Source organism: Ceratotherium simum, chromosome 2, assembly GCF_057802395.1.
Source record: "Ceratotherium simum simum isolate JZ-2026a chromosome 2, ASM5780239v1, whole genome shotgun sequence".
NCBI classification, from domain to species: Eukaryota; Metazoa; Chordata; class Mammalia; order Perissodactyla; family Rhinocerotidae; genus Ceratotherium; species Ceratotherium simum.
The window spans coordinates 44,088,417-44,112,671 of NC_141901.1; the positions used below are offsets into that span (position 1 = coordinate 44,088,417).

The 24,255-nt window shown below is 39.0% G+C and overlaps 1 protein-coding gene across 1 annotated transcript in view; it reads left to right on the top strand.

Moving 5' to 3' along the window:
* The first annotated feature begins 2,494 nt into the window (after positions 1-2,494).
* The window catches only part of LOC101406147 (uncharacterized), a 61,228-nt gene continuing 39,467 nt past the window's right edge, over positions 2,495-24,255 (top strand). Inside the window, 9 exon segments of the mRNA XM_087417791.1 lie at positions 2,495-2,632; positions 3,639-4,689; positions 4,692-5,183; positions 5,186-5,494; positions 5,497-5,751; positions 5,754-6,126; positions 6,712-6,780; positions 6,782-6,919; positions 7,004-7,144. Coding sequence (XP_087273917.1) covers positions 2,495-2,632; positions 3,639-4,689; positions 4,692-5,183; positions 5,186-5,494; positions 5,497-5,751; positions 5,754-6,126; positions 6,712-6,780; positions 6,782-6,919; positions 7,004-7,144 — 2,966 coding nt within the window.

The window sequence follows — 24,255 nt, forward strand, 5'->3', positions numbered from 1 at the left end:
GGGTCTAGAATGTAACCAGAGGAAGAAAGGTTACACATTGGAAAAGCAGAATAAATACACTATAGCCCCCACGAGCCCCGCAGTGGATCAGTCATAGAGAAAGAAGGAAACAGTCTATGCACCCTGCAGGCAAATCTAGGGCCTATGCTTTGACCTGCTGCTGCAAAATTAGGAGGGTCTGATCTTGGGATTTTATCTCCATTATTAACATCATCATCATCACCATAAATAGCATCAAGATTATTGGCATCATAATTGCCTTTAATCAATGTGACCCACCAGCCAACCTCTTCCAAGCAGACCAATCACAGGCCACCTGGTACAGTATTAGATGCCCACAGATGCTGATCAACCCTGAGCACAGTGCTTGATAAATGATTTTAGCTCAAAAAAGAACTGGTAAGAGTGACATTCACAATGATGATATCATCCACAAAACAAACACAGAAAATATAGTATTTCAATCAAATGCAAAAAAAAAAGGGTAGTATTTTTTTTAATGGAAAAACAGCTATTTTTACCTCTTATTGAATGGCTGTTTTGTTCCAGGCACTTGATTTAATTCTTTCAAGCTTTATAACAACACTATGAAGAAAATTCCCCACGTTTACAGAGATATTAAGTCACATAACTAGTGAGTGGCAGAGGCAGGATTCCAACCCAGATCTGTCAGATTCCAAGGTTTACGCTCTTAATCACTGGGCTAAACAAGTTTGCAATAGATTTAGTTTTAGTTTTTAGAGAGAAGCCAAGAAACATATTCCTTTAAGAGTCCTACCCTGGGTCTTCCCTGAATTCTTCTACATGGACCAGACATAGGAAACGGGTGTGAGAAAGGCTTTGGCAGACGTCTATGCTACTAGCCTCCCCTCTTGTAGCAAAGGTCGCAAGCCCCACTCTCCATGAGTACACCTGCATCTCAATGTGTCCTCATACTGGAAGGTGGGCCGGTACCAGCCTTTCTGCAATCATCTCAAAGATGAGAATATGAAGAAGTTGGAAGGTAAACATGGACAGAGGTGGAATTAGGTTTGATTGGAAATGAATCAGTCCATCCCACAGATGGCAGCACCCACACATTATAAGCTATATAAGGGCCACTATCTCAATCCACTGTCACCCTGCAAGCTGCATCAGGCTTTATCCTACTTGTTCCTTTGGTGAACCAGGTGAGAGAAAACTCATCCACAACACTGATGGATATTTGGTTGGTTGTTGTCCATGGCAGAAATCGAGGAGCATGAGCTAAGGCAGAGTTAATATATGTTAGGCCTTTCTACTCACTATTCTTTCTTTCTTTTTTCTTCTTTTCATTCTGTTTACTTACTTCTTTGGTTAGTTTAGTTTATTCTGCAGTCTTTTTTTTTTTTTTTTTTGGTGAGGAAAATTAGCCCTAAGCTAACATCTGTTGCCAATCCTCCTCTTTTTTGGCCCAGGGCCAATCTTCCTCAGCATCTGTGCCCATCTTCCTCTACTTTATATGGAACACTCATAGCATGGTTTGATGAGCTGTGCGTAGGTCTGCACCGGGGTCTGAACCCGTGAACCCCAGGCCGCCAAAGTGGAGCACGCGAACTCAACCACCACGTCACTGGGCCGGCCCCTATTCTGCAGTCTTTTCAGAATAAATTTGTTGTTGTGGAGAAGAATAATGCAAGTAGAAGTTTGTCTTCTTCTAGGCCATTCCACAATCTAGGAAGCTAGTCTTTTCACATGCCATCTTTTCTGGGTTGTCCAGCTCAAATATGGAGGAGACCAGCACTATCGTAGAGTCCCTTCCTTGTCTGGTGTTAGTTCCCAGAGCTCCAAGATCTAATCATCCACTAGTCAAAGTACTGCCTGCATCATTGAGACTTTCTTCCTGATTACTGAAAGAGAACAGTGTTTGGTCAAGGCTGAGATTAGGATGGTTTCTGAGGTCTGATGAGGGCTATCTCATGCCTCTGAGGCATCAGGATAGCATTGGCCCACTCTGCCCATTTTTTATTTGCTGAAGGCTTTAATAGTCCAGTTCAGCTTCTAGTGCCCAGAGGGGAAGTAGGTTTGCATGGCAGAAGGTCTGGCACTTTTGACTCAAGAAAAGCAGTGAAATTAGCAAGAGATACTGGGCAATACACCTAGGTGGTTTGGGAAACTTTGGAAACTCCAGGACAACACCAGGGACACTAAAGTGTACCAAGTATAGAGGCATTACGTAAAGAATATTTTCATCCAGGACATGGAGATATGAGATCTAGTCCCAGTTCAGCCAGTAACATCCCATGACTTGATCTTAGCAAAGTCACTCAAAGTTTAAAAAGTTAATTTTCACTGTGTTGAAAGGTGTTGTATCATCCCTTACTTGTTGAGGCATTTTTGGTTTAAAAGAGACAAGAGATTTGAAAAATCATGATGATTATTATTAAAATCAGAACTCCTTATAAGTTAAAAGGAAATAAAATGAATGATAGGGTCTTTTTATTTCCTCTTCAGGTTCACTCAAACTTGCAAAAAGATGAGCAACCTCCTGAGAAATGTTGTCACTGTCATTGACGTTTTCTACAAATACACGAAGCAGGATGGGGAATGTGGCACGCTGAGCAAGGATGAGCTAAAGGAACTTCTGGAGGAGGAGTCTTGTCTAATTCTGAAGGTGAGGACCACGTGCCAGGAGTAAAGGCTGCTAGGGTCCTACATTCTCTGCCATGTCACCAAAGATTAGGTAAAAAGTGCCCAGTCCCAGTGGTCTTTGAGCAAACTCTGCAAGCAGTACTTTTTTGGGACATCAGAAAGTGTTGAGGCAGCATTTATTTTTAGAAAGGTGAATGTGTTTTCCTTACTTTTCTGTGCACTCCCACCTTGTAGACATCAGATTTTTTCATGCCCCCAGGTTTCCCATTCTGAAAAAGCAGAATATAATTTATGCTAAGACATGAATTAATAAATTATCATATCAAATGAGGAAGAAAAAGTTTAGAGAGGGAAATCATCTACAAGGGGAGTTGACCAAGTAGCCAGGATGACTAAAAACTGAAAACAAAATACACGCAATTTTTTCCATCTACTTGGGAAGGACTCAGCTATTAACTTCAAAATTAAAGATCCTAACATAGACTATATTAGCATGTAATGTTTAAAATGTATGTCAAACTAAAACACACCAGGTACTGAACTTTGTTTACTCAACTCCTTCCTGTATGCCATACCTGAGTGCCTAGTCCTCTAGCTTAGGTCCTTGAAATGTATTCTTCTGAAGATCCCAATAATCTTTATTCTTTTCTATTACCTCTTCACACCTGCTGGATCCTATTAGACTGCCTTAGCCTAAAGTAATCCTTGGGTGGATTAAAAACACCTAATGTTGGGGCCCGCTCGGTGGCATAGCAGTTAAGTTGCATGCTCTGCCTCAGCAGCCAAGGGTTCGCAGGTTCGGATCCTGGGCACGGACCAACGCACCACTTGTCAAGCCATGCTGTGGCAGCGGCCCATATAAAGTAGAGGAAGATGGGCATGGATGTTAGCCCAGGGCCAATCTTCCTCAGAAAAAAAAAAAAAACCTAATGTCAAACATCCACAATCCCACAGCCCTACATGAATATTTTAGCTGAGTATGTGGGCTAAGCTGACCAGGTCTCCTTTGGTGTATTGCTTGTATACAGAACCCAGATGATCCAGACACAGTGAAAGTCATCATGCATATGCTGGATCGAGATCATGACCTAAGACTGGACTTTACTGAGTTTCTTCTCATGGTGTTCAAGCTGGCTATGGCCTGCAACAAGGTTCTCAGCAAAGAATACTGCAAAGCTTCAGGGTCAAAGAAGCACAGGCATGGTTGCCAATACCAAGATAAAGAAAGTGAAACAGAAGAGGAAGAAAAGAATACATCAGGACAGAGATCAGGTTACATATATTCAAGTTGCAGTGAGGGAGAGGAGCATGGTTACAGTTCTGAGGGATTGAGGGGAACTGCAAAACACAGACATGGGTCTAACTCCAGGGGGCTGGGAAGGCAAGGTGGTTTCTCTAGCTCAAGGAACTAAGAGGGATCTGAGAAAAGGTGCCGTGGGTCTACCTCTGGTCACTCATGGAGTAGTAGCAAAGAAAGACATGGCTTCAGCTCTGGAGATCTTGGGAAAAGAAGAAACAAGTCACATGTTAGCCCCTCTAAGGAATCTGGGGAGGAATATGAATCTGGGTGTGGATCAAAGAGTGGGAAAAGGAAAGGTCATGGTGGTCTGTCACGTGGATCGGATGCTAGTGGACATGAATCAAACTCTACTCAGTCAAGGGGTAGAGGACAAAAGCTTGGGTCTAGCTCTAGAGGTTCGGGAGACAGTAGAAGGCAAAGCCATGCATGTGGTTCCAGCAATTTAGGTGGGTGTGGAGGGTCACAAAATGCTTCTAATTCTTGTCAGGCAGGTAGATTTGGAGGGCAAAGAAATCAATCTAGCTGTACCCAGTCATGTTATCAATTAGGAAGTAGTGGAGGACAAGGTCATGGATGTATCTCAAGTGGTCAGTCCTCTGGGTATGGTCAACATGAGCCTAGCTCCTGTAGCCAGTCTTCTAGTCAGAGAGGATATGGATCTAGAGTGTGTGGTCAACCACAGAGCTGTGGAGGACAACAGGGAAGAGGTTAAAGTCAATCTTCTAGCTGTGGACGATATGGGTCTGGAACAAGTCAGTTTTCTAGTTATGGTCAACATGGTCTAGTTCCCATAGACACTCTTCGAACTCTGATCAAAAAAGGTCTGGTTCAAATGAATTTTCTAAATGTGATCAACGTGGGTCTGGCTCTGGTCAGTCCTCTGTGGTAGGCCAATGTGAGTCTGGCTCTGCTCAGTCCACTGGCTTTGGCCAACATGGGTCAAGATCAGGTCAGTCCTCTGGCTTTGGCCAATTCGGGTCTGGCTCAGGCCAATCCTCTAGCTCTGGACAACATAGATCTGGCTCAGGTCAGTCCTCTGGCTTTGGGCAACATGAGTCATGCTCAGCTCAGTCCTCTGGCTTTGGCCAACACAGGTCTAGGTCAGGTCAGTCCTCTGGCTTTGGCCAACATGGGTCTAGCTCAGATCAGTCCTCTGGCTTTGGCAAACATGAGCCTAACTCAGGTCAGTCCTCTGGCTTTGGCCAACATGAGTCTAGCTCAAGTCCGTCCTCTGGCTTTGGCCAACACAGATCTAGCTCAGGTCAGTCCTCTGGCTTAGCCAACATGGGTCTAGCTCAAGTTAGTCCTCTGGCTTTGGCCAACACAGGTCTACCTCAGGTCAGTCCTCTGGCTTTGGGCAATATGAGTCATGCTCAGCTCAGTCCTCTGGCTTTGGCCAACACAGGTCTAGCTCAGGTCAGTCCTCTGGCTTTGGCCAACATGGGTCTAGCTCAGGTCAGTCCTCTGGCTTTGGCCAACATGAGCCTAACTCAGGTCAGTCCTCTGGCTTTGGCCAACACGAGTCTAGCTCAGGTCCATCCTCTGGCTTTGGCCAACACAGATCTAGCTCAGGTCAGTCCTCTGGCTTAGCCAACATGGGTCTAGCTCAGGTCAGTCCTCTGGCTTTGGCCAACACGTGTCTAGCTCAGGTCAGTCCTCTGGCTTTGGCCAACATGGGTCTACGTCAGGTCAGTCTTCTGGCTTTGGCCAACTCAGGTCTAGCTCAGGTCAGTTCTTCAGCTTTGGCCAATGTGGCTCTGACTCAGGCCAATCCTCTAGCTCTAGACTACATAGATCTGGCTCAGGTCAATCCTCTAGCTTTGGACAACATGGATCTGACTCCGTCAGTCCTCTGGCTTTGGACAATATGGGTCAAGTTCAAGTCAGTCCTCTGGCTTTGGGAAACATGAGTCTGGCTCAGTGCAGTCCTCTGGCCTCGTACAATATGGGTCTAGCTCAGGTCAGACTAGCTTTGGTCAACATGGTTCTAGCTCAGGGCAATCCTCTTGTTTTGGCCAACATGGATCTGGCTTAGGTCAGTCCTCTGGATTTGGACAACATGGGTCTAGCTCAGGTCAGTCTAGCTATGGTCAACATGGTTCTAGTTCAGGGCAATCCTCTAGTTTTGGCCAACATAGATCTTGCTCAGGCAAGTGCTCTAACTCTGGCCAACATGGGTCTAATTCAAGTCAGTCTTCCAGTTATGATCAACATGAGTTTAGTTCAGGTCAACCCTCTGGCTATGACAAACATGAATCTAGGGCAAGTGGACAAAGAAGCTGTGGTTTTAGTTCAGGCAAAAAGCATCCAACATTAGATTCCCCACACAGTCAGACAAGCAGCCAAGAAAGAACTACTCAGAGTGATAATAAAAGAAATAGGGGTCACAGTACATCAGGAAGTGAGTCTGAAGATCATGACAGCATTCACAGACATAGGCAACAAAGGCAAGGATCAAGTCAGGAAAGGAGAGCTTCCAGAAGATAGGAAACAACACATAGCCAATCAAATGACAGTGAAGGTGAGTCAGGTAACTTGGAGAGATATTCAGCATCTACCTATGGGCATTCTAGAAATGAGCATGGACAATCAAGATCTAATACAAGTAGAAGAAGACCAACACATGGACACTCAGAGGACAGCACTGGACATTCTGGTTTAGATCATGGACATACAGCAACGACCCATAAACAGTCAGGATCTAGCACAAGAAGACAAGAATCTACTTCTGGTCAGTCAAGGGATGTCACCACACATACACAGACTGGTCATGAGCAATCCACACAGTCAGGGTCCAGTAGGATTGGCAGAAGGGGATCTAGCCACAGCGAGTTTAGTGACAGTGAAAGGCATTCAGGAGTCTCTCAGAGACTCAGGATCCACTCATGGACAGGCTTGGTATCAACATGAAGAGTCAAGATCCACACTTGAAGGGAGACAAGGAACTACTCATGGACAGTCAGGAGAGACCACTAGACAAGCTCAGTCTAGTCATGGACAATCCACATGGTCTGGCTCCTGGAGCAGTGGCAGAAGGGGATCTAGTCAAGGTGAGTCTAGTGACACTGAAAGGCATTCAGGAGTCTCACAGAGACATTCAGGATTCAGTCATGGCCAGGCTGGATCTCAACATGAAGAGTCGAGATCCACAGTTGAAGGGAGACAGGGAACTACTCGTGGACAGTCAGGAGACACCACTAGACATGCCCACTCTGGCCATGGATAATCCACACAGTAAGGTTCCAGCAGGAGTGGCAGAATGGGATCTAGTCACAGCATGTCAGTGACAGTGAAAGGCATTCAGGAGTCTCACAGCGACACCCAGTTTCTACTCGTGGACATTCTGGGTCCTCCTCAAAACAGTCAGTTACCAATACAACCAGAAGACATGAATCCAGCAATGAACATTCAGAAGATATCTCTAAACACTCAATATCAGATCAAGAGCAGACACCTACTCATAATCCATCAGGATCTAGAACTGCATGGAAATGGGTATCTACCCATGGGCAGGCAAGAGACAAATCTGCACACTCAGGGTCTGCTCATGGGCAGACCACATCTACCCATAGACAATCACGATCTGGCACAATAGAGAGCAATGGGCCCAGCCATACACAGTCACATGATACTCATGTGCAGTCAAGAGATAGCACAAGGAAACATTCAGGTAGCAGTCATTACCAGTCTGGAATAAGTCATTCTCAGTCACCGCTTAGTGGAAGACAAAGATATGGATCAGGTCAAGGCTGGAAACATGGCAGCTATGGAAGTGCAGATTATGACTATGGACAGTCTGGGTACAGACCTTCTGGGGACAGCAGAACAAGTAGGAGCAATTCTAGCCCTTTGAGGTCAATGGATAGAGCTGCAAACAAGCAAGTGTCTAGACATGGAAAATCAGTTTCTAGTTCTGACCATACAGGATCAAAAGCAACTGAAAGAACAGGAAGACAAGATTCAAGTCGTGGACAATCAGAGACAAGTCATGGGCAGTCCATTGATTCCCATAATCATTCTGGATCCAGTATAACTAGAAGGCAAGGATCTAGTCATGGACATTCACTAGTAACTCATGAAAAGTTAGGTGACACTCATGTTCAATCTGGAAGGCAAAGATCTACTCATAGCCAGTCAAGCAACCACTCTGTGTCTAGCCATGGACAATCCATATCACCTCACAGCCATTCAGAATCTAGTTCAACTAGAAGGCAGGGATCCCATAGTGATAGCATAGGGCATGCAGAAGATTGGGGGGAAACAGATTCATGAACAATCAGGATCTAGGCATGGACAATCAGAATTCAACACAATAGGTATACACAGATCCAGCCAGCAGCATTTCAGTGATACATCTTCTCATGAGCGGGTAAGATCTGGCACAAGTTTAGCAAGACAGGGATCAAGTCACGGACAATCAGAAGAAATCCAGGGTCAATCTGGATTCCACATCAATAAAAGACAAGTACATAGCCATGGCCAATCAAGTGACAGCTATGGTCAGTCAAGTGACAGCAGAAGCACAAGTCAAAGCTCCATTTCTAGTCACTCTCTTGATAGCCAAGACCCTACAGGAACTGAAGAGTACAGCTGTAGGTATTCATCAAGCAGTACAACCACACAGAGTGGGGAAAGGCAAAAGCAAGAGTCAGGATCAAGTCCGTTAGGGAGCATCAAAAGATACAGTCAGGATGTGGATGATAAGCAGACAAGAGACTCTGAGACCAAAGGTTACCATGGAAGGGAGAGAACAGACTCGGGGTCCTTTCACTTAGATAGCAACACCCCACTCTATGAATATGTCCAAGAACAAAGGTGCTATTACTTTGAATAATAACAAAGGTGCTATTACTTTGAATAATAATTTGAAGCCAATAGAAAACAAACTAACTCTAGATAAAAACTAATCCAAAGAAGAAATGTGACACACAACACGGAATTAAGATATTTAATATGATCCCTTCTTTTGGTACTGGGGGGGTTTGTCTGTTCTTTCAGCTGTAGCACTGTACTCTATTCCTTTCATTTGGTCCAAAGCTTTTTTTGTAAGCCTCCATAATCATTGAGCTCTTTGATTAGAAAATAGTGAATGGGGGCCGGCCCGGTGGCTTGGTGGTTAAGTGCGCGCGCTCCGCTACTGGCGGCCCGGGTTCGGATCCGGGGCACGCACCGACGCACCGCTTCTCCAGCCATGCTGAGGCTGCGTCCCACATACAACAACTAGAAGGATGTGCAACTGTGACATACAACTATCTACTGGGGCTTTGGGGAAGAAAAAAAGGAGGAGGATTGACAACAGATGTTAGCTCAGAGCTGGTCTTCCTCGGCAAAAAAAAAAAAAAAAAGAAAGAAAAAAGGAGGATTAGCACGGATGTTAGCTCAGGGCTGATCTCCCTCACCAAAAAAAAAAAAAAAAAAAGAAAATAGTGAATGGAAGAAGTAAACAGCATTTGGAACTATATTCAGAATGATATGACAAAGTGATTTGGATGCTTTGGGATAAAATGAGCATTCTTTAAAATTTCTGAGACTCAAATTTTGGATTTTCCAGATTTTGTTTTAGTTGATTATTGGCAAACCTATCCAGGGAGACAAGAGACATGCTTTAGGAGCCAAAATTTCTCTGATAACATTGTAACACATTCCATCTCCTGAGCAAAGATTGTTGTAGTAGTTGAAGATTCAGAATATATGCATCTTTTGTGCCACCACTGGAACTCTGTACTACTACTTTTGAATTTATTGTCATGACCTCCTTGTATTGCAAAAAAATTGACAATAAATTTTCCATCAAGATATAGTTTCTCTTCTCTTTCATCCTCACAAACCATAGCTCCCTGCCATGGGGTCCGATGCACATTTCTTTCTTCTACGTCTGGACGCGTAGATGGCAGTGAAGCACTCAGATACCAATAACAGGGAGTCCAAAGAAGGCAAAACTCAACCATATCTGATCTTTTTCTCAATCTAATCACTGTCCAAAGCATTTACAGGAAAAAATATTTTATACTGAGGAGTTGACCTCAGATGGTTTGGTTAATCATGATCATCACAGCAATCATTATCAAACATAACCCCAAGTGGCTGTTTCCTGAGACAATCTAAGCTCTGGAAATAAGGATTTTGCAACATGGACTTTCTCTGATATTAATTGAAATATTCCTCCCAATGGAGGCTAATGGGGAAGTTTCCAGCTGAAGAAAAACAATTAAAAATATACTTCTGCCTAGGCAGAAAAAATACATGAATTCATTGTGAACGGCAAGAGACATAACAAGGAGTAGAAAAATATGTATGAAACATACTAACTTCAATAGAAAGTCTACTACTATAAAACCCAAGGAAAATGTCCAGAATGTCAGAACTAGTAAGGACATTAAAGATCCTACCTTCATCTTACAGATTAAAAGAAAAAAGTCAAAGCAATGCATATTTAACTAATCAAAAAAAATGATAATTCCCTAAATCAGAATTTGGTGCTCCACCATCCTCCCCTCTCTCAAAAACTCAAGCTACTTTTCTTCCACTTTCACTTTTGGAATTTAAACTAAAGTGAAATTCAGCAATAGGTGTTCAAGATCACAAGCCCTTTTTGGGGGCAGATGTTGTATGAAAAACCAGAAAATAGGCTCATTCTTCTGATTAGACTCAGAACATATTCTACCTAGTTTTTTTTTTAAAGATTTTATTTATTTATTTTTCCCCCCAAAGCCCCAGTAGATAGTTGTATGTTATAGCTGCACATCCTTCTAGTTGCTGTATGTGGGATGTGGCCTCAGCATGGCCGGAGAAGCGGTGCGTCGGTGTGCACCTGGGATCCGAACCCGGGCCGCCAGCAGTGGAGCACGCACACTTAACCGCTAAGCCACAGGGTCGGCCCCTCTACCTAGTTTTTAATATTTTATTTTAAGAAGGACTATACAAACTTTCAATCATGCTAGATGATCAACAGAACACTTGTCATATTAGTTTATTAGTGATAAGAAATAAATTATTTTTATACTATTAACAATACACACAAAAACTGAGTTATATGAGAGTTAACCCTAAATAGTAACCAATTCATACAAATCTTTCCATCACCAGTCATTGAATAAATACAAATTATCAAAGAATCATTAGAAAATTAAGTATTATGTTTAATCTCATCCAAACAATTTCTATTGTAGGTAAAGTAAATGACACTCAAGGAGATTAGCTTGCCCATATCATGCAGTTAATTAGATGTGCTGTTGTGACCAGGATATAGGTTTCTGATTCTCAAACCAAAGTTCTTTCCACTCTGCCAGGGATGTGCACTCACTCCATCCACCTACCATTCCACATTCTTTAATCTCTGAGTATAAATTTAAGAGTGTCTAAAATTTCACCAGTCCCATGAATCAACATTAATTTGCCTTTATTTTATGTGTGCATGTGTGTATATATGTATATATATAAGTATACAGGTCAAATATTTATGAATGATTCCTATAATCCCTTGACCACACTCATTTGAAGTTTAAATATAATGAAAAAATTTTATATTCCAGACTGCTAAGACTTTCAATAATTTTTTAATCAAATTGAAGGCAATTGTTCATTGTAATTATAAATTACACCAAAGCATTCTAAAATAATTCAAAGATAGTTACATATTCCTCTTCTAAGATAAAAGCGAGATAGCAGGTGTGGTCTACAAGGAAAAAGGTTAGAAACTGGGGTGCTTCCACGTGGAAGCCCTGTGAAGAGTTGAATTTCTTAGATGCAATTCTGCTGGGAAGAGAAAAGAGTCATCGGGTATGTGCTCTTAGAGATTTCCCCTCTACCACTACCTGTGTGTCAGCATCCTATAGACAAATCATCTCTGTGCCAAGGAATACCAAGTGATGTCAAGCGTTCTTCACAGCATGGCTGTACTGTCAGGGAGGAGGACATGGCACTGAGGAGGAACTCTGAGTGGCCATATTAGGAGAAACAAAGATAAAACTCTTCTTCTTCCAAACTTTCTAGAAAGATGACTTTTGGGTGTGGGAAACTGAAAGTCAGTTTGTACTAGACACACTGAATGCACTGGTTGCTGTGTTGGAGTGTAAGTCATAATCCCCTGTATTACAAGAGTTTTTGATAACCAGAAAGAACCTTCTAAAATAACAGTACACACTGAGTTCCACCTGTGTTGAGCACTCTAATGCAATCAAAGGTAAGTACATAAGTTCTGGGGGCAATGAGCATGAGAAATTAGAAAAACAGAAAAGGATGAAGTTGAGACAATGTTGGATTTGATTGGAAATTAATCAAGCCAGCAAACAGAGGGTAGCTTTCTCTTTAATAGTAAACTACTTGGCGCTATTAAATGCCCACTAACCCAGACTCTGAAACCTATTTTAAGCAAAATCTCACTAATCCTTGGGGAGCATGGTAAGTGGAAGTGAGTGAAGCTCTGCTTACAAGTACATAGAGTTACCAGTAGGAGAAGTTTACAAGTATTCTCTTTGTATTATGAGGCCATCTAGCACAAGGAAGTATGGAATTTGCAAGGGAAATGTGTCCATTTTTTAAAGAACATTTATATATATTAAATTGTCTCTTATATTGCTGATTTTTTTCATTTCTCCATGATGTACATTGACAAAGATCTTGTGTCCTCCTCCTGCCTACAATAAAGTACAGTTATTAGGAAAATGATGAAATGGAGAATCACCTTCTGGTTTCAAATCGCTTAGATGTGTTTCTGGCTTTACCAACTTTCTGTAGGATTAAAGCTTTAAATGTTGACTGGTTATCAGTCCTTCATTAGAACATAGACATGAACGGTAGAAGGAGCAGTTTCCCATAGTGAGGCGACTAGAGAAGAGGAAATAGAGAGACTCCGAAATATACAAATGAGATGATCTACTTGGGCTGGAAAAAAAAAAAAAAAAGACCTAAAGAGCTCAAGAACTCAGATACCAGTGTAAGCAGATTACCCCCAGCTTAAAGTGATTACTTCAAGATCCCTCTAGGGCTGGGAATCAAAAAACTGAGTTCCAGTGTACTTCTGTTATTTGACTTAATACAAAACTTTCAATATTTGTGTTATTTATTCCACTGTGGATTAAAGCAAGAAAACTAAAATTTATTGAATGTCTACTTACCGTGTTTCAGACATGTTCCCTACAACAACAAATCAAAAATCATCTATACTTTACGGAAAAAAATGAAGGTCATAGAAGTTTGAAAATAAACTTACTCAAATTCACATAGCTGGTAAGCAGCAAAGTGGCAATTCAAAATCAGACCCCACTCACTCAAAAGTCCAGGTATCTTCTACTCCCTCAGGCTACCTAACAAAACTCTAACACCCAGAAAGCATACATCAAATGTTGGTTTCTCTCACTTTCTTTCCTCTAAAATTCAGTTCATGTCTCTTCTTTTTTTTTTTTTTTTTTTTTTTTTTGTGAGGAGATCAGCCCTGTGCTAACATCTGCCAATCCTCCTCTTTTTTTGCTGAGGAAGACTGGCCCTGGGCTAACATTCGTTCCCATCTTCCTCCACTTTATATGGGACGCCACCACAGGATGGCTTGCCAAGCAGTGCGATGGTGCACGCCCAGGATCCGAACCGGCGAACCCCGGGCCGCCACAGCAGAGCACGCGCACTTAACTGCTTGTGCCACCGGGCCAGCCCCCATGTCTCTTCTTTTAGGTAGATAGATTTTTGTAATTTTTTTACTTGAAGCATAATTGACATACAATATCCTCTTAGTTTCAGGTGTACATCATAGTGATCAATATTTTTATACATTACAAATGATTGCCATGATGAGTCTAGTTACCATCTGTCACCACAGAAAATTATTACAATATTATTGTCTATATTCTCTATGCTGTACATTATATCCCCATGACATTAATTTTATAACTGGAAATTTGTACCTCTTAATCCCCTTCACCTACTTTGCCCTCCCCCTTCTGGTAACCACCAGTTTGTTTCCTGTATCTATGAATGTTTCTGTTTTGTTTTGTTTGTTTTTTAGATTCCACATATAAGTGAAATCATACCGTATTTATCTTTCTCTGTCTGACTTATTTCACTTAACATAATACTCTCTAGGTCCATCTGTTTTGTTGTGAACGTCAAGATTGCATTCATTGCAGCATTATTTACGATAACCAAGATATGGAAGCAACCTAAGTGTCCATCGATAGATGAATGGATAAAGATGTGGTATATATACACAATGGAATATTACTCAGCCATAAAAAAAGATTGTTGAATTTTTTAAATGTTAAAGTCTTCTCCATACCTCACTCAGCAGTATCTTTCTTTCCTTTTTGTTGAGAGGGCTTTAATAAGACAGTAATTCAATTCTTCTTCTTTCTCAAATTCTCAGATGAATTTTGTCAGCTCTGATGTTGTTTGTCAAGTTCCTCAGCTGGCTGGCTGTCTTAAAAACCAATCAACCAATAAACAAACAAAATCACATCTCATTCAAACTAATTTATTCCAATTAGCATTTTAAAAAATGCATTATAGCCTGTAATTGTTTCCAATTCGTGCAATTTCAGGGACTGGACGAAGGTTATGTTACCTCCCAAAGTGCAATCCATGAGCTCTAGATTTGAATATCTGGGGGAGTAGGGGAATAGCTGACAACCTTTATTTTCCAGCAGCATTACTATCTAGTTCCTATTGCTCTTTTCTTCCAAATCCTTGCCTCACTCTTTCTAATACTTTTCCTGACAAGTTCTTTCAGGCTCAGCTAGCCAAGCCTGTACCAATAGATGGTTGAGCTCCACCGATGTATGACAAAATACTCAACATTTCTACAGCTCTCCTTCAACAAGTAACCCAAGAATGTGGGCTAGGGAGCAATCAGAAATCCCTCTCCAATTAGTTTGATGATAGAATTCCAGATGATCTAGATAATGTGGATGTTGCCAGTGCAACATCAGGGTCGCTTGTTCACTCACTCCTTCATTGGAGGGAAGTTAATAACTACTTGGTTGACAGACACTCTATTTGGTACTGAAGTTATAAATAGGAGAAAAATATCATCCTTGTCCTTTAGGAGTTTACACGTTCATTGGAGAGACCAACATATGAGAAAGCAGCAGATATGAATACCGCGGCAAATGCTTTAATAGAAGTGATCAAGGGACTGTGTATGCAGTGAAATGATCAATTAACTGATTAAAAGTAAAGAAACAGGATTCAAAGAAATCTTAAGAAAAGAGGAGAATTTTGCAGTGGGTCTCCAGAAATGGCTGGGAGTTGTCCAGGTTTACTTGGGGAGACTACTCCAGGCATATATATCTTTCAAGTGTGCAAAGTCTTAAAGTAAGAAAGACAATGGTGAGCTCAGGGAATCTGAAAATAATTCAGCATAGCTAAGACACAGTTTGTATGTGGCAGCATGGCAAGAAATGATATCGGAACAATAGGCAGAGGTTGGGTCACAATGAACCTTAAAAGCCTTGCTAAGAACTTTAATCTTTATTTATGAGCAATGAGGAATCATCAAAGGGCTTTTTTAAAATCACATGATCATATATTCATTTCAGAAAGAATTTTTTTTAGCAGAGGAGCAAGACTGGAGGTGTCGATACCAATTTGGAAACTCTACAATAATCTGGGTCAAAGATGACAGAGGTTACATGGGGTACATAAGAGGAGCTGGATGCAAAACATATTTCTGAAAAGATTTGTGGTTAGATGGTATATAGTGACCGAGTGAGCTAAAGGTGTCTAAGACGACCTTCTAGATTTCCTGCTTGAGTCATCAAGTAGACAGAGCAAGTTTGTAGGAAGGAAAAAAAAATGACACTTTGATGAGAGAGTAAACTTTGTTGGTATTTTCTTTATTTGGTATTAAATTTGGGTCAGGCGATTGGTCATATACAGAAACCTAGAAGTTCAAAAGTGACTAGCAGGCCATAGCTAGTCTATTGATGTGTTTTATTGGCCAGCACACCATTGGTTCACACTATTTAAAATATGAATTAGTGAACAATGTTTAGAAATTGGGAGATAATAATAACCAAAAAAAAAGTCATTGGACTTTTCTTTTCCCTTAAGCCAAATATCCAGCAACCCTGGGCCAATATCCCCTCTCAACAATCAGCCAGATCTGAGTACTTGTGGTCTCACTTTGGACTGGACATGCGCAAGCCAGTTCATAAGAGTTCCCATCATTCTTGATGTCTCCCCTACACGAAGCCAGCTTCATTCACTTAGATCAGTGGACAGACATGGATAGTCTTAAGGAAATCACTTTCCAAAATCTTCAACTTTTATATGTATTCTTTCCTAAAATTTTTCTAAGAACACATGCTGCTCTTACAGCCCTTCTTCCACTTTAACAAAAGAAAAACATGCCAAATATCTATCCCAAATCTTAACATGGTGCATTGCCCAAGACTGCACAATCCACTCTAGCACCAAAAAAAAAGGGATCATTTGAAATATTGGTCTTATAGTCACCTCTGTTAATGAATGAGCAAGGTATTTCCCTGTTTCCTACACATTTCTGTTAAGGATGAAGCATGACAATAAAATGAAGGTATTTAGGCCTCTATTGAGATATGCCAAATTTATATATAATTTAGAATAGGATAGAAAATACAGTAAAATTTTTTATTGAGTTTCCTCACAATGGTCTGGAGGGAGAGTCCTCAGAGGACAAAGCAAAAAAGCATCAGTGTGACATTCTGAATGATAAAATCATCTTTTGTTCAAGTATTTAAACATAAACAATTCTACTCATTCTCATTACTCATTCTTGGGATATGTCATTTGCTGAAAAGAAAAGCACCTTTGAACAGCCAAAGCAGCAAAACTTACTGATGACGAAGCTTTTAAATTCAACCAGAATGTATTTCAGGACTACCAAAATTTCCCCAGAAGGAGCGTCCGTGAAAAAACTTCCTAAAGATGAAATATAGGCAACTCAGACATCCATTACAACAAAGAACTCAGAGATAGAGAAGATGTGGTAAAAAATCTGAGAGAATTTTGAATGCAGAAAATAATAGAAATATTTTTTTCAATTCCTAACAAAGTAAAAATAATACCTATCAAAAATGGAGAATAGCAGGGAGGGAGAGGGGCAGTATAAGCCTATTAATTCATTCATTTCTCACAGTAGGGAGTCAACATTGCCTAAAATTGGAAAATCTAATTGTAAAAACTCATTTATTATAATCCCAACATTGTTCATGCTCTTTTCCTTTTATCCTTAGAGAATCTTACAGACATTATTAGCATGGCAAAGAAACTTATCTTCCTTTATTTTCATTTCAGAAAATTTTATTACAAGTTAAATATGAATAAAACTTAAGATACTATGTAAAATTATTAAATTTTTATTTAAAATTGCATAAATGGTATGACATCACAAAATGATGTGAATTTTGTCTAACTCTCCACCCAACTGTATACATACAAAGAAAGATATCTGGTACATGTCTTCCAAAAGTTAACATTGAATATTTTTATATGATGGAATTGGTGGTGATTTTGTTGCTGTTTTCTTTCATAATTTTCTGTATTGCTTGAATATTTTGTAATTAATGTGTGCATTCTTTTAAATAAAATGTCATTAAAAATATAAGACAACTCATGTTTACACTCACACAAGCACAAAGTATAGACAGAAAGAGACTTTGGAGCAACTATAGAATATAAGAGAATTGGAAAGCGGAAGAAAGGGAATTTTCAAGAGGTGTTATGGTGGAGTCATCATTTAACCCCTTTAATGTACTTTGAGAGACCCAAACAGAGATTAGAATTGCTTTATAATAATTTTTGTTTGTTTTACTCTGCTTCTTTGAACATGACTCCACATAGAGAATAGACCAAGTGAGGCATGGCAATGGAGGAGCTTGAGAGATTCAGAACCATGATCTTAGCCAATATTAATGAGACCACAAAAGCTTATAATAAGTTGATAGAAAAGAGTACTGCCACACTTCAAGATCAAAACTAATTAGTCATCTTTAATGACAAAAAAAAAAAAAAAACTAAATGAAGTGAAGAGAACAGGTAGAACCACAACTATTTGAGTGAGAGTGAAGAAGAACACGATCCAGATGGACAAAGAAACAACAATTCCTGCTCTGGGGACCTGGGAAAGCAAGGTCACTCAAGAGAACCGGGAGAGGTCAAATCAAGAAGGATGTGGGATCAAGCTCATCCAACAGATTAGAGCCTTAAATCAAGTTTAGGCAATTTTGCCGGAAGGAGGCAAAGTGTTAACTCCTTAATCCCCTTGAGGATTTAGAGGTGAAAAACATGATCTGACTATGAGCTTTCAGGGAATATGGGAAAGAAGGTTCTCTGTTGATGATGTTCATCTATTGATGATTGGGATTCAGGAACTATGGAACAAACTGTATTAAGTCAGGATGATTTTGAAGACAAAGGTTTGAATCTACCTCCTGCAAGTGAAAAGGGCAATGCTCTAGCCCTACACAATTAGGGAATATAGGAAAAGTAGATGTAACTCGGGAAGAAATCCAAGCATTTATGAAAGACTCTAAGTTGATTTGGTGTGGCAGGTGTCCATGCATTGGTCAGCATTTCTAGCTAATTGGGTCAGGTATCTACTATGGATTGGGCTCTTGTCAGCCTTCTAGTTGGAGAATATGATTGCAAGAAAACCTGCTTCACTTACTGAGTGAAAAAAAAAGTTATTCAAAGTACTTAGACTATAGCAATTGAGCATGATGTTTAGAATGAAGGTGGACCATAGCTTTCTCCATATTTATCATATAAGTGAATTTTTATCCATTTAATGAACAACTATTTCCATAAAGAAGTGATTCTCAGACTTTTCTGTCTCAGGTCCTCTTTTTGCTCTTCAAAATTACTGAGGACCCCAAAGAGCTTTTGTCATGTGGATTATATCCATCAATATATTCCATATAAGAAACTAGAGCTGAGAAGTTTAAAAAATATTTATTCACTTAAGAAGAAGAATAAATCCATTACACGCTAACATAAAACATAAACATAAAACATTCTATTTTATGAAAAAAACTTTTCTAAAACAAAAAAATTAATGAGAAATGTGGCATTGTTTTACATTTTTGCAAGTCTCACTGATGCCTGGCTTAATAGAATCCAGCTGAATTCTTACACCTGCTTCTGCATTCAACCTGTTGTGAAATCACACATCTGGAAAACTCTACCATATGCTTGTTAGAGAATGAGAATGAAAAAAGACAAATAATGTCTTAGCATTATGATGAAAATAATAATACGTTTTGACTTCACACGTTCCCCAAGACCACATTTTGAGAACCACCACCATAGAAAATTATAGTAAGCACTTGAAAAAGTGTAACTCCGTTCTTTGTCGTTAGGTTTTTAATAAGCTTTCTAGGCCTCGGATCCTCTGGGTGAGAAAAAAAGAGGAAATTTGTGGAATAGGAGGCCAAATTTGGGGGGAAACTAACATTCATTGAATGCCTATCATTTTCCAGGTTTTGGAAAGAGCTAAAACTCTCATTTCATTGGGTTTCAGCTGGTTTTCTTAATCTCAGAGCTTGACTTGCAGAGTTTTTCCAGCCCTGAATATTAACTATTTCACAGTCGATCAGAGTTCCCCAAGGAGCTAAAAATCCACAGGTCTAGCTTATTTATTGACTTAGGGATCCCAAGTTGCCGTTATAGCTCTGATAAATTCCATTACAGATCTCGCCCTTTTTTTTTTAATCATCTGTTGTTGGCTTACTATGTGCATTAACTCCAGAATTAGGTATTATTATACTCATTTTATAGTTGATGAAACTTGTTAACTGCTTTTGTCCTTGTGTTTGTTTGTTTTAGGAGTTTGATGAGCAGAAAGAGAAAAAGGACAGTATAAAAGAGCCTCAATGATGACCTTTAACAGAATTTCACAGCTGAAAAGGACACTGAAGATCATCTAGGTCAATGGCTCTAAACCATTTGTTGTTGTCGTTTTTATTGTTCCATTTAAGCATCTCTCTCAAACGTCCTCCCCATCACAAAAAAAATGTACATACCTACTTACACACAAATTTTTTTCCTATAATTTCAGGGACTTCCCAGACCCTCTAAAATCCACTCATAGATATTGTCAAGTTAGAAACCCCATGATAATCCCTTTATTTTTCATTTGAGGAAAGTGAATCCCAATCTCACACAACTAACAAGTATCAACTGTTTAATCAGACCCAAGCTGCAGACTGAATCCCACCCAATGACTTTTCTACTATATTTTGTTGTCTTTTGGAACTAGAACTAAAGAGGAATGGATTCATATGGGTGCAGACTGAGATTAAAGGAGAACTCAACATGAGAGCCCAGCTTTTTCAGTAGTCTTAATGTTTTTTCTTATTTTTTATTATTGGCATGTTAAATAAACATGCAAGTCTGCTAGTACAATGAGTCAATTTACTACTATAAATAAATAAAATGCACATCAAGATTATCCCCACCTCTAGTAAACATATGCGTAAAAATTACTGTGCACATCATTCGTTCATACAATGCATTCTTTCAACAAAAACATATCACAGTCATAGAAGTGTTTTTAAAATTAATTTTGATCATGAAATACATGAATACATTTTTCCTTTTAAATATCCTTTATAGATAAAGCTACAGTCTCTTCTGACCTTCATCCCAAATTCAATCCCTTGCCTCCCCTCTCCTGGGATAATCACCGTGAAGTTGCACCTGATTCCTTCCACACACTTTAAAGATATTTTTACTCGTAAACAGGTACACAGGGAAAATATTTAACATTTAGTGCATATTCTTATATAAAAGATGTCATACTGTACTTATTGTTCTGCATTATACATTTTTCATTGAATAATATTTGGAGATGTTAATTTATATAAATCTAGCTCATTCTTTTTAATTTCTATATAGAAGTCTACGATATGGGTATACCAAATTTCATTTAGCCATTCATCGATTGGTGGGCATTTAGTTTGTTTTCTGTTTTTCAGTATTACAAACAATGCTGCAATGAATATCTTCCCCGTGTCTCCTTGTTCATACATGTAAGTGTTTGTTCAAGGTGGAGACCTAGAAATGGAATTATTGGCACACAGGGTGTGTCCAATTTTAAATTTAATAAATATTGCCAAATTCTCCTCCAAAGTAACTGTTACTGTTACTGAAGTGAGTCTCTTCTAGGCAGCACATAGATGGGTCCTGTTTTTGTATCCATTCAACCACTCTATGTCTTTTGATTAGAAAATTTAGTCCATTTACATTTAAAGTAATTATTCATAGGTATGTACTTATTGCCATTTTTTTTTAATTGTTTTCTGGCTGTTTTTGCAGATCCTCTGTTCCTTTCTTCTTCTCTTGCTTGATGACTTTCTTTAGTGGTATGTTTATATTCCTTCCTCTTTATCTTTTGTGTATTTACTATAGGTTTTTGCTTTATGATTACCATGTGGTTTACATATAACAACTTATATCTATAACAGTCTATTTTAAGTTGATAACAACTTAAGTTTGATCCCATTCTAAAGCTCAACACTTTTACTCTCCCCCCCATGCAAGTTTTATGTTTTTGATGTCACATTTTACATCTTTTAAGGGGCAGAAATCTTGTTTGAAGAAATAATGGCTGAAAATTTCCCTCCCTGGGAAAGGAAACAGACATCCAGATCCAGGAATCCCAGAGGGTTCCAAATGAGAGGAACCCAAAGAGACCCACACCAAGACACACTAGAATTAAAAGGTCACAAGTTAAAGACCAGGAAAGAATCATAAAAAGCATCAAGAAACAAACAACTTGTTATGTACAGGGGAACTCCCATAAGACTATCAGCATATTTTTCAGCAGAAACTTTGCAGGCCAGAAAGGAGTGGCACAATATATTCAAAGTGCTGAAAGAAAAAAACTTCCAGGACAGCCCCGTGGTGAAAGCGGTTAAGTGCGTGTGCTCCGCTGTGGCGGCCCTGGGTTCACCGGTTGGGATCCTCGGCGCGCACCCACGCACCGCTTGGCAAGCCATGCTGTGGCAGTGTCCCATATAAAGTGGAGGAAGATGGGCATGGATGTTGGCCCATGGCCAGTGTTCCTCAGCAAAAAGAGGAGGATTGGCAGATGTTAGCTCAGGGCCGATCTTCCTCACACACACACAAAAAAAACAAAAACCTTCCAACCAAGGACACTTCTACTGGCAAAGTTATAATTCAGAATTGAAGGAGAGATACAGAGTTTTCCAGACAAGCAAAAGCTAAAAGAGTTCATCACTATACCAGCCTTACAAGAAATGTTAAAGGGACTTCTTTAAGCTGAAAAGAAAGGGTGCTAATTAGTAATAAGAAAACATGTGAAAGAATAAATCTCAGTGGAAAGGTAAATATATAGTAAAGGTAGTGGATTAATCACTTATAAAGCTAGTCAGAAGACTAAAAGACAAAAGTGGTAAAAATAACTATGATTACAATACATAGTTAAGGAATACAAGATAAAAAATGTAAAAAGGATTTTCTTTTCTATGAAATGTTTATTTTAATCCTTGATCCTTTTAATATTTGGTTATCTTATCTAGGTTATCTCTTTATGTAGTTTCAATATCAATCCTTTGTTTGTTAAATACATTGCTAATATTTTCTTCCAATTCAACAGGTTACCTTTTAACTTATAGTACTTTTTTTCAAACAGAAATTTTGAATTTTTATGTAATCAAATGTATCTACCTCTTTCTTTATGAATTCAGCTTTTGGGGACAGATTCAAGAAACGCTTCTCTATTAGAAATCAAAAGGATATTTTTCATTCTCCTATATCTTCTTCAAATATCTTAAGAGGCTTTTTCACTTTGTTTTGTTTTGGTCTTGGTTGTGGTTTAGGTCCTTTATCCACCTGGAATTTATTTTTGTGTGAGACATGATCTAATTTTCTATAGAGGTATCTGTTTGGTTTTACTATGTCAACAGAAAATTGTCCCATGCCATTTTTAATAATGATCTCTCCCCATGTATTTGAAATGCTACCTCTAGCATATTCCAAAATCTCATGCATAGATAGGTCTGTTTCTAGCTTTCTCTTCTAGTCCATTGTTGATTTGCCTTTCTACACCATGTTTTAACAATTGAAATTTTATAAATGTCTAGATCACTGGGAGCCAATTTCTTCCCAGTTTGTCCTTCTATTCCAAAGATATATTGACTTTTCTTATATATTTATGTTTCCATATGAATTAGAGAATCATTTGGTCAGATTTTATAAGATTTTAAAAGGAATTGCATTAAATACTTTTATTAATTTGGAGACAAATGGCCATGTTAACAAGCTATATTTCTCAATTTATTCAAGTTTTGTTTTATGTTCTTCTGTAAATCTTTTTAAAGATTTTATGAAATACTGTATTTTTTCATTAGGTTTACTTCAGGGCACTTTATATTTTTGTTGTTAATGTACATGGGATTTTTCTATTATATTTTTGAATTGGCAAGTTCTATTATATCAGAAGATACTAATTTGTTTATGCTAATTGTTTATTTGGCTATCTTGCTGCACTTTCTTATTTTCTTTGAATATTTGTCAATTTTCTTGGGTACATTTTGTGTAAAACTGATAAGGGAATTATCTTCCTTTTCCATATTTATATCTCATTTATTTTTTTGTAAGGAAATACATGTAACATAAAATTTACCATTTTAACCATTTTTAGGTGTACAGTTCAGTGGCATTAGTACATTCACATTGTTATGGAAGCATTACCACCATCCATCACCAGAACTTTTTCATCTTCCTAAATTGAAACTCTATACCCATTAAATAATAACTACCCATTCTCCTTTCCCCTAGGCCCTGGAAACCATCATTCTATATTCTGTCTCTATGAATTTAACTGCTTTAGGAACCTCATAAAAGTGGAAACACATAATATTTCTCCTTTTGTGTCTGGCTTACTTCACTCAGCATAATGTTTTCAAGGTTTATCCATGTTGTAGCATGTGTTAGAATTTTGTTCCTTACTAATGCTGAATAATTCTCCATTGTACATAATATACATGCATGTATATACATTTTATATACCTAATGTTTCTTTATCCATTCTTCTGTCAAGGGACATTTGGGTTGTTTCCATATTTTGGCTATTGTGAAAAATGCTCCTATGAACATTGGTGTGCAAATATCTCTTTGGGACCCTGCTTTCAATTCTTTTGTATATCTATCCAGAAGTGGAATTGCTACCTCATTTATTACTGGTTAGGACTCTGAAATATTAGTAGTGATAGCAGGCATCCTTCTCTTATCAATAGTACATTTCTATAATGTTTCAGTATAATGTTTGCTATAGGTTTCTGTTAAATAACCTCTATCAGATTTTAAACTTTCCCTTCTATTCCTAGTTTGCTGAGAATTTTTACCATAAATGA